The sequence below is a fragment of the Brienomyrus brachyistius genome, chromosome 1, assembly GCF_023856365.1.
Source record: "Brienomyrus brachyistius isolate T26 chromosome 1, BBRACH_0.4, whole genome shotgun sequence".
NCBI classification, from domain to species: Eukaryota; Metazoa; Chordata; class Actinopteri; order Osteoglossiformes; family Mormyridae; genus Brienomyrus; species Brienomyrus brachyistius.
Window position 1 is genome coordinate 55,395,539 of NC_064533.1, and position 15,330 is coordinate 55,410,868.

General features: G+C 47.8%; 1 protein-coding gene across 1 annotated transcript in view; it reads right to left on the bottom strand.

Annotated features, from left to right (window-relative positions):
* Positions 1-4,425: 4,425 nt before the first annotated feature.
* The window catches only part of LOC125745636 (histone deacetylase 4-like), a 35,854-nt gene continuing 24,949 nt past the window's right edge, over positions 4,426-15,330 (bottom strand). Inside the window, 13 exon segments of the mRNA XM_049018660.1 lie at positions 4,426-6,805; positions 6,906-7,047; positions 7,137-7,221; positions 7,853-7,986; positions 8,392-8,510; positions 11,455-11,552; positions 11,635-11,754; positions 13,031-13,118; positions 13,319-13,374; positions 13,472-13,531; positions 13,533-13,580; positions 14,523-14,569; positions 15,191-15,293. Of these exon segments, the coding sequence (XP_048874617.1) occupies positions 6,766-6,805; positions 6,906-7,047; positions 7,137-7,221; positions 7,853-7,986; positions 8,392-8,510; positions 11,455-11,552; positions 11,635-11,754; positions 13,031-13,118; positions 13,319-13,374; positions 13,472-13,531; positions 13,533-13,580; positions 14,523-14,569; positions 15,191-15,293 (1,140 nt within the window). The 3' untranslated portion in view covers positions 4,426-6,765.

A 15,330-nucleotide genomic window follows, 5' to 3' on the forward strand; every position in this document is an offset into this window, starting at 1 on the left:
AAATAGCAACGCCTCCAGGGGAATTCTTTATTTAACAATGAAAGCCGGCCGAGCAGCCACAGATAACGCCATCAAATACTTGTCCCGCTTTGAAATGCTGGAGTGCAACTAGACCCCTAATTCGGCGTTTAAAACTAAACATTGCTTCCCCGAAGCATAAAATTGGGTACAAATAATTAACCCGCATTTAAGAGTTTAGCATCTATAAACTGAATAGAACTCGAGTTCGCCCGTGAACACAAGATCCCATTGTTAGTGGACTATGTTAGTCGCGAAGATTTTGTACTGTATATGACTAGCCTAACGTAAATTGGACATGTACAGGATCTGCCAGTCACAGTAAAAGCAAGATATATAATAAAGCACATGGGTAGAAATTGGAAAGCACGTCTAATTTAGTATCAGACGGAAATAACCGCCATGTGGCTAAGGATACAAGAATAAGAAAAATTCAATACTCACCCCCCCCCCCCCCCCCCACGCCCCCATTTTCCTGAGTAAAAGATTTTTACAGCTGGATGGTTAATGGAGCAGTTAAAAGTAAATATTGTACAACAGGCCCCTCTCTTAGTATCAGTTTTCTTTAACTAGCATTCGACCTAGCTTCCGTGGGAGGCCATGGACGATCCACATCCCTCCTTGTCTATCCACTGACAGCACCTGCCAATTGATGCGGTATCGCGGCAGCAAAGACGCTGCTTAACATAAACAAATCTATCGGCAGCTAATACTCCGTTCGTTTGGTGTCTTTCAATGGCCAGCAGGGGGCGTGTTTGTGAAAGAACAGTACTGAAGGCAGTAACCGTAAATTTGAAAGTGATATAGATTGTTATTCCATGTATTGTCAGGCCTTTTCCCCATCAGAACCAAAGCAGTTCGTTGTACTCTTAAGACGTCTTGAATAACCGTGTTAAGCTACTACCTCGACCTACCTATCCGCTTTTTCTGTTCAGAGATTCCGGTGAATTCGCGGTGTGACCGCCGCTTCTCCTGGGATATCGTACTGGGTTAGTGGGCTGGTGCGAGGGTGTGCGGTGAGTTAGAGTCCCCATGGGAATCAATGGTTCGCCATAGCTATTATTTCCACAGAAAGTTTTCTCTGGACGCCACCTCTGATCACGTAGGATATAGGACTCAGGAGGGCAGAACAGACCAAATTCGTGTACTGCTGTCAAAATGACTCCAGTGCAAAGCCAGCTCCTGTAACCATAATTTAGTCACAAATCTCATGTTACCTTTTAAATATACAACCTTGTAAGTGTGTATGATCATAAAATATGGTCGTACTCAGGTAATTTCCATTAATGAAAACATGTAAAATATACGAATATAGCCTACTCTGTTCATGTGAAGAAAGCTATTAGATATTACAATATAACATTTAATAATAATAATTTTAAATATTTAATCATGTAGAATCGGCATGATAACTGATTTACGGAGCTAGAACGCTGAGGTAAATACTATAGGGGTAAGTATGCGTTGAAATAAAGGCGAGCAGCCGCTTTGATAATGAGTCATTATAGCTGCATGCTGCCCATGAGCCAAACGGCACTTAAAAAGGCTTCAGGCTGCAGTAAAAATGCTGTATAACTCACAGATGTTTCCCGTAAAAAGACGGAAAAAACTACAAAATTTTAATTCGCAGTAAAATGGATAAAGTAACAGTTTACGCCGTATGCGCCTTAAATATAACTGCGCGTTTGGTCCGTTTGCTTTAATCACCAATGTTTTTCCTTGTTAAGTCTTAACAGACCCAGGTGAAGTTTAGTTGGGGTGACCGAACCGAACCAAGCCCCCTGTTTACGGCTGCAAATCGGGGATCATTACTGGAGAGGCGTCAGTCCGGCTAATTGAAAGTAAAGCGTACAAAATGTATAAATTTTGCGAAAAGGTAGCTTATATATGGAGATAAATTGTGAGTTATCTTTATGATGCTCGTAAATGAGTGAAATGCCCCTCCCACGTTGTGTGGCTATAATATCGTATGGCATAATCTATCCGCTATTTAAAATTAAGTGCCTGAATTTCAAAACTAATGATAAAAACTGAGTTCGAACTGTACCCAAATAAATTTACTAATTCTGTCTTACGAGGATTAATCAAGGGGTCAAGGGTTTTGTTACAGGCAAGGTAAAAATTAGCACTACAGAACCAAAGGAACCAAAATAACTAGTGAAATATAAAAGACCGGAGATGTACATAACTCGGTTTACTTGAATGTAGGAAATAATACATTGTGTAGTAACTAATACAGTGACTATATTAAACGCACAACAGGTGCTTGATGTTTGTTCAGTCAAAACGCCAAACGTCCCTCCAGAAAACGAGGAAAAGCCATAAGAAAAACATTAAAAGGGACCACAATTAAGAAATGCAAGCAATGAACATAAATTAATTTATCTGGTTAGAAGCTCCTCCCTTTGGTTTTAAACAAAATCTCTTTGCAAGAACAGCTGAAAGTTGCAGCCTCGGCACTCAGAGCCCAGGACAGGGCGAACGGGCGGATGTGTCCCAGCGGTGGAGCAAGTCGACGCGTCGCTTCTGTCCCGTAAATACTGGAGCCAGCGCTCACTGTCAACTCACACACGGACACACACGTCCTCCGGCGAGGCGCTCCAACACACACACACACACACACACACACACACACACACACACACACACACACACACAGAGAGTTAATCTTCCTCTCATTGTAGAGACTACCAATTCATTTCTATGTGTAAATCCCTAATCCTAACAATGACAACCTTAAACATAATCAACCCGGTAGCGGGTGCTACCCATGAACATCAGTCTTCTGAGTCTGTTTAGTTTCGGTCAGTATCACATTGCTTTAAGTGCTTCGTATAACAGTGTCCTGTTTTTAACTGTTATGTAAAAGAAATGCATGGTAAGTGGAGGAAAAAATCCGCTAAAGTCAACCCCCCTCCACTTCTAGCCTCTGACCATAGGGAAATTTCCGTAAGCCTTAAAGAGGGAATTAAAGTGGACAAGAAAATGTGTTAGGAACATTAAAATTAGTGTAAAAAAGGCTGTAAAACAGGCAGTGTCGGAACGTCAGCCGGGGGCGAGGTCCCAGACACAGACTAAAAGCAGCATATCGGCATCTGCGGCTCTCTATCCCCAGACGCGGCGTGAGAGCTCTTCATTATGATATGAAGGAATAGACTTGCTCAGATGCACTGGCAGTATCTCTAGGTAAAATGCATTAATGCAGCATTGAACTCGTCTATAGGGACAGCGCCCCCGTGTGGTGTTAGGTCGACATTAACCTGGACCCCGGTGAAGCTGACCATAAACAGCGTCACACCATGCTCAGGACAATTCTTATGATTGCTGTGGGGTTTTGGGGTCATTTTAGTGTCTGGTGCAGTGGGATAGCAAGGTGTCCTTACAGGTTTGAATTTAAACCCCCTTTGCCTACATGGCTGAGTTAGATCTTAAAGGGTTTTTTTTCCATGAAATGAGTTTCATCAAAGGACCTGTAACCTCGGTGTCTCTGAGTGTGTTGGTGAGTGTGGTGGGCAAGGCTGGTCAAAGAAGCTGACGCAGTGCTCAGGTGCTAAAGCTGTGAGGGACAGAGCTGCCAAAGGGCAGTGAACATCTCCAGGCTGCCAGTGTCTGGGATATCCTGGTGTGAAGCTGTCTGTGTTTCTGCATGAACAGAGAGGTCCAGCGGCTGGCAGCTGGTCAAAGGAGCAAGGGAGTTTAGTTATGTAATGTGCTGGACAATTGCCATGGTTACAGCAGGCAGGCGAATGGGCTCAGATGTGAATGTTGTTTTCAGGTGGAAACGGTGAGTCCCGTCTCCAGATTACAAGGAGGGGGGTGGACAGAGCGCAGGGTAGCAATGACCATCATCTTCCTGTCTCCTGATCTCAGACCGTGTGGGTGGTTTTCCATTGTTGTTGTTCTGGCTGCAACACACCCCCTGTTGGCCATTTTTGCTGGGTTTCCTCATGAATGTGGTGGTAGGCTGAGCACCCATTTGCTAGCGTTAGTTGAAATATAATGTTACTTATTATGAATAGTCAGTTGAGTGCTGTGTATCATTAAGATTTTCCGACCCGTGGCTTACAGATAGTATATTAATGAATACAAACAAGCCATTTTAGAAGAAGAATCTGTTTGGAAGCTTGCCATGGTGGGATGAAAGTTCTGGGAAACATTTTTTTAAAAAGCTGATTTGAAGAGATGATTAGATAACCGGAAGAGATGAATGCTTTTCTTCTCATTGCGACATGACTCATTTGACGTCAGTCATGTTATCATTCGTTTATGTTCTTTTTGTCTGTCCTTAAAGAGAAAGTGTGTATGTTTGAAACTAAGGTGTACATGTTCCTATAGAGTAAGAATGGGAGGTGTAAAAAACACCATCGCCTTCCAGAGAAGCTCCTGCTTGAATAAAACCAGGACACATTGTTTCAGAAAGATGATCATTTATAATGAATGCCAAACACAAATTTCAGCCAATCATCCCAGTAAGAATTAACTGGAGACAAAACAAAAATACATGTGTATCTCTCATTTGTAATCTTACAAATTGTCCTTAAACCATATTAGTCTAAGATATCTGTGTCTGGCCTACTCTTGGTGGGAAATGTACCTGTCAAACATCTAGAAGATATTTTGCAGATGGGTCTTGGCTTATCAGTGGTTACCCTGCGTCCCAGCCCAGTTTCAGCTTTCTGTGCTTCACCTACACACAAAAAATTACTCAGTGTTTGAACTCTGCAAGTGCTGGCAGTTACATAATTTCCAGAGTTTCATGTAAATTAATCCCTTTTCTAACTAAAATCTTTCTTAAAAACAATAAAGGGCAAAAACCAAAGTCTGATCTGGGCTACAATCATTTCAAACTGTACATTGTTGATTTTCTTGTGCAAATGTGTTTGACACGCAGTTAGGCAAGCAGAGGGAATTCAAACCATGCAGATTAGGGAGCTACTTGTCTTCATGACCCGGAAGATAGGAACAACAGAAATTAAGGACCTGTTCAGGTCGGAGAAGATTTTGGGATGAGGTCCTCCATCCCTTGTCATGTGGAGGTATCCATGTGTCCCCTGCCAGTGTATCTGTGATGGGTGTGGTGAGGGGCTCTGTAATCTGGCTTTTCCACAAGAGCCACCATAGTCGTCCAGAACAAGCAAATGTGAGTGAAGGCCATGCTAGGCCTCTTCTTTCAATCTAAACACATAGAAGATCCCGCTGCACCTGCCTCAAGGGGTGGGAGCAGAATCTTTCTATGCTGTCCTAGTGGGGGGTGCTTCTGGTTTCTGGCTGAAGCTCCACAGTTATCCTGCTGTACTACACATTTCACACATACCTGACCAGCAGACATCATGTCAACTCTCCCCAACTGGCTTTCAATATATACATTTATATTCTGTCAATAAGATTGATTTAGTTATATTTATGTATTCAGAATATATTTATATACATAAATCTACTATGAACAGAACACATGGGTAATATATAATGTTTGGAATCATTACACAAATCGACCAAAGTAAAGTTCCCTGCAAAATCTACATGAAAGTCAAAGAAAACTTTGAGAGAGTGTCATCTTCACAAAATGTTAACAAATAGGGTAGAAAAGACTAGAGAAAAAAAGCTTAGATCTGAGCAGCATTAGCCAAAAGCAGGTAAAGAAGTTCAAACAGTAGATAACCAGGAAATGAGGCAGGAAATACAGTAAGACAGTAAGGTTTTCACACTGACAAGAATGACTCACTCAGACGAGGCTGAGAAGGTCCGAATCCCATTAAACCAGATCATGTTGATACCACACCCCGGCATTCAGTGCATGTGAAAATGTAGCTTCAGTGTCTGTATGTACATACATTCAGTAGTTGAATACAGTAAAATGACAATTTTCAGGCCCATGCAGACTGTCGTAAGCAGGCTTGCTGGCAAACACATGCATTAGGCATGCTGCTGCTTTGCAGGGTTAAACTCTGGCTTCAGCACACAGCGTGCTCAGGAACTCTCGAGAGTCCGAAGCTGGCGTTTCTTTCATTAAAGGAACCTACATCAGAGTCGATGCCAATCCGCCATCTGGGATGGGGGACGGTGTTACTTTTCCCCCAACTAGCTTTCAACATCGTCCTTTTTGTACAATGTACCATACACGTACAGGAAGGATGCAGTCTGTGTAAAGGTGTGAATCTCAGACACGGTGTAACCCGCTCTCCTCTCCGCCCACGCCCAGGGAGATGTGTGACCAGCTCAGTACCCAAGGCTAAATCCACATTTGGGTTGCCCTCCCCAGGCCTGATCAGCCTGCAGGTTCTTCTGGACCCGACCCTCAGCTGTTCAGAACAACATGGAATTTCTTATGTATGATCAGTTTTTTCATGAAGTGAAAATCTGATTAGAAACGAATGTGTGATGTGATCAGCAGTTGCATCTGTGTCTGGCCTGTCTCACACTCCATGACATGGGCCCCTGCCTTGCTATGTCCGGTCCTGGGTCCGTGGCCCTTTGTGGTGCAGAGAAGGCCGTCGGTCTCCGCTTTCATATGGTGTGTCCGACCAGTTGGAACACCAACAAATTTTGGACTGGAGCTACTGCTCAGTTTCTATTTGCGGGCACACTGTAGCCCCGCCTTCTTGGGCATGGCACCCAACTTCTTTCCCCCAGTTAATCACCGCTGACAGGATGCAGGCGGGATGGGGTGGAGGGTATGCTAAATCAAAACCCGGTGGGCAGAATCATGCCCTGGCATCCAGGTGGTCTCAAGAGCGCCCCATGCAGCACCTACAGAGGAGGGCCTTCTTCCATCGGCTCATCATGCAGCCTGCAATGCAGAAGGCCAAAGGTCAAGGTGGGAAGTAGTGAGAGGAGTAAAGTCTGGCACCTGAGATGGCGGGGGGGAGTGGGGGGGTGAAGGGCTGTACCTGCTGTCAGCCAGCGTGGGGGCCACCGACAGTGATGCCATCGCGATCACCGTGTCCACCTCATCTCTCTCACACCTTTGCACCTCCAACAGGGAGTAGCACGCCTTGGCTAGATGGTGTCGTGTTGACCGCCAGTACTTACCTAGGAGATGACATCATGGGATGGGGATGGGGTCAAGGGTCACAGAGCAGCGACATGGCTTGGACATGTCTGGTAGCTCTAACACTCACTTTGGATTTCCAGAACTTTCTCAATGGAGTGCACTGCATTTGGGTTCGGTCTCTGCTGCAGGACTTCCTGTGTCAGGGGCTCCAGCTAAGGGGCGGAGCAGATACACAGAGATCAAAGCACAGAAGGTGGCGCTGAGGAGTAGTTAAGGTCCTGGCTGCACAATGGCTGAGCCACTGATAGCAGAACAGGTTCCAGCCCTGGTTTGGAAAGCACATTCTTCACCTCTGCTTTAGAAAAATCTGCCTGAAGGACAACATTTCCATTGTTTTATGAAAGGAAAATCTTAAGCCATGCGAGTCCCGTTCTGAGGCTGTCGGAGTACTAGTGCGCTCTCCACACTGTGGTCCAGCACAGCACTCCAAACGGACTGGGACTGAGGCCAGCACTGTAGTCATAGCAACATTTTACTATCTCACGTTATTGTGTTTTTTCCCCTTGGAGTTAACTCTGTAAAAGTTTGTTTTTGGGGGGGTGGGGGTAAGCCTTCACTTGTTCCTGTCCTGCATGGAGACGAGTACTAGTGAGGGTTGACTGAGAACCGTACCTGGTTCTGAGTTGTGACAAGCCAGCAGTCCTGCTGAATGCTATCGGCCCCAAGGAGCAAGAGTGCTAATGCTGCTGTCAGCGTTGTCACAGGCTGAGGGTGGCATTTGCTAACCCTCAGTCTCCCAGTATCTATATCCCTCCCTTGGTCCGTCTGCGTGCACTCCCTCACCGTGAGCCCCAGCAGGGCAGAGACGCAGGCCTCAGAGGCGTCACAGATGGCAGTGAGGTCGTGGCCTCCCTCCAGGGCAAGCACCAGCCGGCCCCCTGCCAGCGCCATCAGCTGCATGGTCAGGTAGCCGAAGCCTGTCGCAAGAAACAGGAAGTGTGTGTGTGTGTGAGAGAGTGTGCGTGTGTCGAAGTTAGTGCGAGTGTGTGCATGTGTGTGGGGAAGCGGGGGGTTTGGTATGTTCTGTGATTTGACTGTGCTGTCTGGATGCTGATCAAAGGTGGCATGGGGGGGGGGGAGAATATGACATCATTCTCCATTTAAAATCTGCAGCCTGAACACATAATATGAGCCAGCTTTCAGTTTCAGAAGCACAGCACAGTGCTTTAGCTCCAGTGTCCAGCAGAACCCCCCGCCATCTTCAGTTGGCTGTATGGGGTGGCTGACACCTCACCAAGGCATATTGCCTACTGGACACTGTGGATATGCTCTGCTAATGACATGGTAATTATAGCCGCCTTTGGCATGGAGGGAGGCCTTACATCTGGCTGTCAGCTTGTACCCCCCCAAAGGGGGCAGGTGTCCCTCTGCCGCGTCGAAGCCCGATGATACCAGCACCATGTCAGGGGCGAACTCAGTGGCAATGGGCATCACCACAGTCCTATTAGGAGAGAGAGAGAAAGCCTTCAGCTGTCAGCCAATAAGCAGCCAGTTCGGAGGGGAGTAGGCAAATTGTTCACCAATCACGTGACAGAGACAGTATGATCTCTTTGTTTAATAGTAATTTCTGATTATTTGTGATAACAGTCACACCACCACAGATCGACTTCAAGTCCACACATGACCTTAGTTTTGGTCAGAGGAGCAGTGGTCAGACAGGGAGGTACAGCGAGGGAGGTACAAGGTGCTGGGATGTCTTCAGGACCTCCACTGGCAAGGAGTGCTTACCAGTCCCCTATGAGTCCGCGCTATGACCATGCGCACTTCAGTGATCCTTTCTGACTGTTTCACTAGATGGCTGCTGCAGATGAGATGAGATTCGAAGCTTTCATGTTGCTTTAAAAAAAATTCCATAATGCCAGCAAGGTGCATGTTTTAAGGGAAATGAGGTCCAAGCTGTACATTATGTGGAAGAAGCATAGCAGCAGCAGCAGACGAGACTAGCAAGGTGTTAAATAGTGTGTCACAGGAAATTTCGCACACAGGAAGACAGGGCTCATGCATGAGGAATCTGACTGGATAGTTCCTGCTGGAGGGCAGAGCAGTGCGACTCCTGGAAAATAAGCTCACCGACTCTAGAAAACAGAAGCCAGAAGGGGCTACTGGCCTGGTAGTAGCCCGTGGCTGGTTGTTGTCATCTGTCTGAGCCCTGGTGAGCCCCATTCTCTGAGCCCCTCACATCTTGCCTCTAATATTTTTATATCGTCTATGGGACTTCCTGGCAGGCTGTAAACAGGGATCCCTAGAGGTTGTGAGTGGCCCACTCCCCCATGTGCAGGTTGGAAAACGTACCTGGCCGTTTCTGGGTAAGTACTGTGTCATGAGCATTGGGGGCCCTAGTGATGTAACCCATGCATATGCTGTGTGGCTGGAGTGATGATGAAGGATGACTGGGATGAAGGAGCTGCTGCTGAACTCTTGTTTTACGTCACCTAGGTATGACGGTAAGATATCCAGCTTCTGTAGATAGCTGAAGTATAATAGTACAGCCTCTGCGTGAAAGGCATGCTGAGAGTGCTGGACTGCATTACCCCCTCCCCGCCACTTTTCCAGGGAGACCCCACCAGGCGTCTGACTGCCCCAGGCCCAGTTCCCAAACCCGCCCTTTCCTCTGAGTCATTCCTGGCCAACTTGCTGCAGAGGTGCGTGGTGGATGGCAGGTCCTGGAGGCCCTCATAGTGAGTTTCTGCTGGCTCCGCTGAAAGATGCAGCCAAAGTGGCCCACTTCCTCTCAGCTGTGTGTCCCAGACAGAAGCAGAATTTGGGAAAGCCTCAAGGCCCAGAGGTGCCGTGTCCTCATAGTGCTGGTTACAGAGGGCAGGAAAAGTGGACCGGCTCCCAGTGGTCGCCGCCTGGTGTTTCGGATCGGAATCATTCCTGTGACCTAAGCTCAAGGAAACTGGTAACCGGCTTAACCACAGGCTGGACACAGTAGGCTGCAAATGTAGATATCATTGGCAAGCTGACAGGTGGGGCTCAGTTTTAGCCATAGCATGAGACACATGCGGCTCTTCATGTGTCTGGGCAGGCGGCACCAGTCCTGAGTCCAGAAAGGGTTAACATGGGCCGCCTGTCTGTAAGACTATTCCTGATGTTCTCCTTGCAGAAAGGCGGACCGGGCCAGAAGCACTTCAAAGCACCAGCATGTGGCAGGGCAGAGCTGCCTTCAATCTGGGCTTTGCTCCTCACTCTGGGTCCGTATTCACATTGAGGCTCCGGGCTTCTGGGTTTCATTAGGGTCCATTCTCTTATCTCCCCCCATATCCCCCCACAAAGCCTCCCAAGGCCCATAACCTTGTTGCGAGTGTTCACAGTGGCTGGGGGGGGGGGGGGGTCTTTTTTGATATCCTCCCACCATCTTGTGGGGGGGGGGTATGAAAGCTGCAGAGCCAATCACATTGGAGCATAAGAGAACTTGCCTAGATAGGTCTGGTGGTCAGTGGTCAGGCTGGCTACACAGGCAGCAGGTACAGCTCCATGTTTCAGCGCCATCTGCAGGCCTCAGGCTCTGCTCATGGGACATGTGATGGCACCACCCCTAACCCTCAGGCATAACCCTCATGTGCCCTTTTTAAAGCCACCTCCTTCCCCCATCTCTGGGGGGGTTTGTCTGGGCATTGCTCCTGCTCAGGTGTAAGAACTATATGGCGTTTACACTTTACCTGTGAAGATGTATTTTACTGAGACCAAAAACGTCACCTTACCTGAGTAATTTCTGCTTTTAGTTTGGCATTTTTTTAACTGGGGAATAGAGCCTTGTCACGAGCCTGCTATGGTGATATGAAGGCAACTTTGGGACACCCCACCATATGCCTCTCTGTAGCGCCTATGCTTTAGTACATTGGGGGGCCTTTGTGATGCTGGTTCTGGGCCCACATGGCTTCGCTTACTAGGGTGGGGGGTGATGCAGGGGGAACAGCAGCACTGTCAATCCTGTCAGTCTTCAAAGTGCCTGTGGGGAACCGTCACGAATTGGGGGGGGAGGTCACACAGACATTGGGATAATATGGTTCAGTCCCGCTGGCAGGCCTTGAAGGCCCCCCCCACCAGAAGTGGGGGGGGGGAGGGGGGGGATCCGATGTAGGTACCAGATGAAAGTGGGGGGCGGGCAAGTAAATGAGTGAGAGGTGCAGAGGAGCCTGCAAAATTGTTCCAAGACACTTGCTGTTTTGAAACATGTGGCAGCACATTCAGATCTCTGAGAAATATGTGAGTGAAGGGGTTACATATGTAGCTGGATGGGGCCTTTCAACATGGTGGCACATGTTATCTTGGGGAGGGGGGGGACACGCAGTAAAATAAGAATGTGGATTCTGAGGCTAGCGTCTTGCTCAGAAAGCTGTCATGCCAGAGACTGAACCACAAAGCCTCTCTGCTGCCCTCACCTGAATGCTGCCAGGTACTCCACATCTCCCATGGGGGGCTCCAGACCACCAGTGAATGCCATGTTGACATTGAAGCCCTCTCCTGGTCCACTGCCCACCTGTAGGGGGCGGTAGTGGGTTAGTGTTGCAGGTGGTAATTGCGAGACTTGAATGTGGAGATGTCTTTCCTGCCTCACTGACCTCATCAGGGGCTCCGCTCCCAGGAAAGAAGTTCCCATCATCATAGCGATGGAGGGAGATGTACAGAATGTTGGGGTCATCGTAGAATGCCTGCTGGGTCCCATTACCGTGGTGAACATCCTGAAAGGGGTGACAGGGGCAGGGTTGGGTTTGGGTCACCTAAGAGCCCCCACCATGCTGCTATGACTGTTGCTGGTTAACCTAAAGAGGGGCTAATACAAGAATCTCATATAATGCACATGCAATTCTTATATTGCTAGCCAGTTAGATTAAAATAAGGCTTTTTCTTACTTTTAATTCTGTATATGGACATTATAGTGCAGGTGGTTAAAGTTTTGCTACATTATTTTTACTCCGTTACTCGGAAAAAAAACTCGCAAGCTTTGAAATTTTAATTATTCCTTTTATAGAATATATGTTTAAAAATCAGTTTCAAGTTTACCTCCACTGCTTTTGCACGAGTGCTGCATGCGTTCTCAGAGACGATCATAATAATTTTCTTCCTTGATGGTTAAATCACTCAAAGACGGGTTTTGAGAAATTTCTGAACAACTTCTTGCTTTATAAATATGCCAATATTTTTACAACAAAATCACATGGCTAGGACAGCATGCTATATGCGTGCTGTCCTAGTATATTAAACAAAATACTTTTTATAATATAGTCTAGTATTTTTTATTTTATAGTATTTTTATTACACTACTCTTTTACTTTGTAGCAATTTGAGACTGCTAAAATATAAAGTGCAATACAAATAAAATGTATTATTATTATTATTTTAAATGTTCCCTGCCTCGTGCCCATTGCTTCCGGGATAGGCTCCGGACCCCCCGCGACCCAATAGGATAAGCGGTTTGGAAAATGGATGGATGAATGGATTATTTTAAATTTCTTGTCATCCTGCTCTTTTTGTTGCATCTGTTCTTCCGACCAGATCGCAATTTTTTTTATGTTGTTTATCGTTTCCTGATTTTGCAAGTGTTTTCAAGGTGGCTTCAGTATCGTGTTTCAGAGGCAAGCTATTTGCATAACCAACAGACAAAGAAATCATTTCAAGTTCCACCCCAAAGTACTGAAGTACCAAAGAATTACCCCAGCTGGTTTGGAACTTTTGGTACAGGAACTTTTGGTAATGGTACTCGACCAGAAATCCATGGAAAAGTGCCCTTATTCTGCAAAATTGGGGGTTGCCAGGAACGTTTATAAATGCTATGAAGGGGAAGCATGTTCCCTTCCTATTGAGGTAAATGCTGAAAAGCTCTCTGACTGATGTCAGGACACGGGAGCCAGGGGCCCACATAGGTACGGGCCCAGGGGCCTGCGGCCACATGCGTGGTGATGCCATGGCAGTTAGGGACAGGCCCTGCTCAGGGAAGGAGCTGGGAGAGGAACCCACCCAATCGACGATGAGGATCCGACTGACATTAAGCCTCAGCTTCAGGAGACGGGCTGCGATGGCCACTGAGTTAAAGTAGCAGAAGCCCCTGTGGGACACAGGGAAATAGAGAAGGGTGGGGGTGGATGGGAGGGACATAATGGGACAGAGAGGGGCATGGAAGGCAAGGGGGATAGGGGGCAGAGGAGGGATGGGGGACGGAAGATGTGGGGAGAGGCGATCAGTGCCAGGGGATGGGGGAGTCAGTACGAGGGGGTGGGGGGCTGGGGCCTCATGGAGCAGACCTACATAGGCGTGCTGTCCTCTGCGTGGTGTCCTGGGGGGCGCACTACTGCAAAGCCGTTCTGTAAACAGGAAGAGCAGACGTTAGTATCCCAGCTCCAACTAACAGGCCATTTAACACTGTAACGGACCTGGAACAGAACTGGGACTGGAACTGACTTTAAGCTCTCCGGTCGCCACCTTGAAGACGAGCTCAGTGACAGACCCCACAGCCAACCGGGGTGGCGCCAGATGAGTGGACCTCGTTCCAGAAGGTGTCATTGTCCACCTGTAACACACATATTTATATAGAGCCTTAAAGTCATAATAAAGGAAAACCTCATTGGTAAGACCCCACATAGAAGATTGTGTGCAGGTTTGGTCACCATACCTTAAAAAAGGACATTGCTGCCTTGGAAAGGGTGTAACATAGGGCTACGGGAATGATTCCTGGTCTTAGGGGAATGTCTTATGAGGAGGGGTTAGCTGAGCTGAATCTGTTCAGCCTCGAGCAAAGGAGACTAAGGGGGGACATGATCTAAGTATATAAGATTCTAACAGGTCTGGATGCTGTTCAGCCAAATGGCTACTTAAATATTAGTTTAAATACTAGAACACGTGGCCATAAGTGGAAATTAGCAGGAGAACATTTTAAAATGAATTTGAGGAAGCACTTCTTTACACAGCGTGTAGTTAGAGTATGGAATAGTCTTCCTGCTAGTGTAGCGCAAGCTAAAACCCTGGGTCCCTTTAAATCAGAGCTAGATAAGATTTTAACAACTCTGAGCTATTAGTTAAGTTCTCTCCAAGCGAGTATGATGGGCCGAATGGCCTCCTTTCGTTTGCAAATTTCTTATGTTCTTATGAAAGGCCAGAGGAGCATGTTGGGCTCTGGAAACCCAGGCCAAGAGGTGGGAGGGGGCAGAAGCTAAGAACAGCACTTTCACACGGCTGGGATATAGTGTCCTGGGGGGTGGGCTGTGATCATTCAACCCCCCCCCCCTCTTCCCACAAGCCACATGCTAATCTGCCACGCACACACTCATTCTCAAATCCCCCCTGGGTGCAGGGCACTCAGAGTGACCAGTGCTGGTGCCCCCAGCCCCCCACACAGAGCCAGGGTCCCCCTGATAACATACAGGCACTTCATGGGAAACATCTGGACACTATTACTGAATTGGAGCAAAGTGGGGGGGGGGGGGGGGAGAAAACCTGAAAAAAGCTCACTCACCCCGACGCCGCCACAGGGCAACCTCATGAAGACGGGGGGCGCCAAACCTGCGAGGGCAAGCAGGCAGAGAGTTAAAACCCCTGGGTGTGAGGACAGGTGAGCCCCCCCCCCGCCAAACAAGGCCTTGTGACCTGGCAGCTTTATTACAGCTGGACTGTTATCAGGTCTCAGGGGGGCACAGCGGAGCAGGCCAATTAGGCTTCAGCATGGGAAAATGCCATGTGGTCTTGTGTGTGTGTGTGTGTGTGTGTGTGTGTGTGTGTGTGTGTGTGTGTGTGGGGGGGGGGGGGGGGGGGGTTTACAATGATGGCTCTGCGTTTGTTCGTCTCTCTGAAAGGTGGTGGGGGAGCTTGCTGTTAGTTTGCTGTTAGAGTGGTGCCCATCTGAGCAAGCACATCACCTGCAGGGGGCGATGTGGAGGAAGGGGTCAGGAACCCTCCGTGAGCAGCCTTAACGTAACCCCAGTTAAACTCTCCATTAAACTTTACAGCGTCTGAAATGGAAGGTTCTCTGGGATCAAGAGGAATCCTGACTGGCTGTGAGGGTCATGTTGCCCGTGTGGGTAGGGTGTTTGCATGGTGCTATGCTTTGCGCCCCCCCCCCCCCCCCAGCCCCCGCCAGCAGAAGGTACAGTGATTAAGGTGGGGTGAAGACAGGTGGCTGCTTACCATCCAGCTTGTGTCTTAGTGGGTTGGTGCCATACAGCAGTGTGTGTGCCTCTGAGTGGACTGTCTGCAGCTCCGCCAGGCTGGCCTTTTTCCCCCGTACGTGCTAGATAGGAGGGGGGAGGTGGAGGGCACATGGGGTC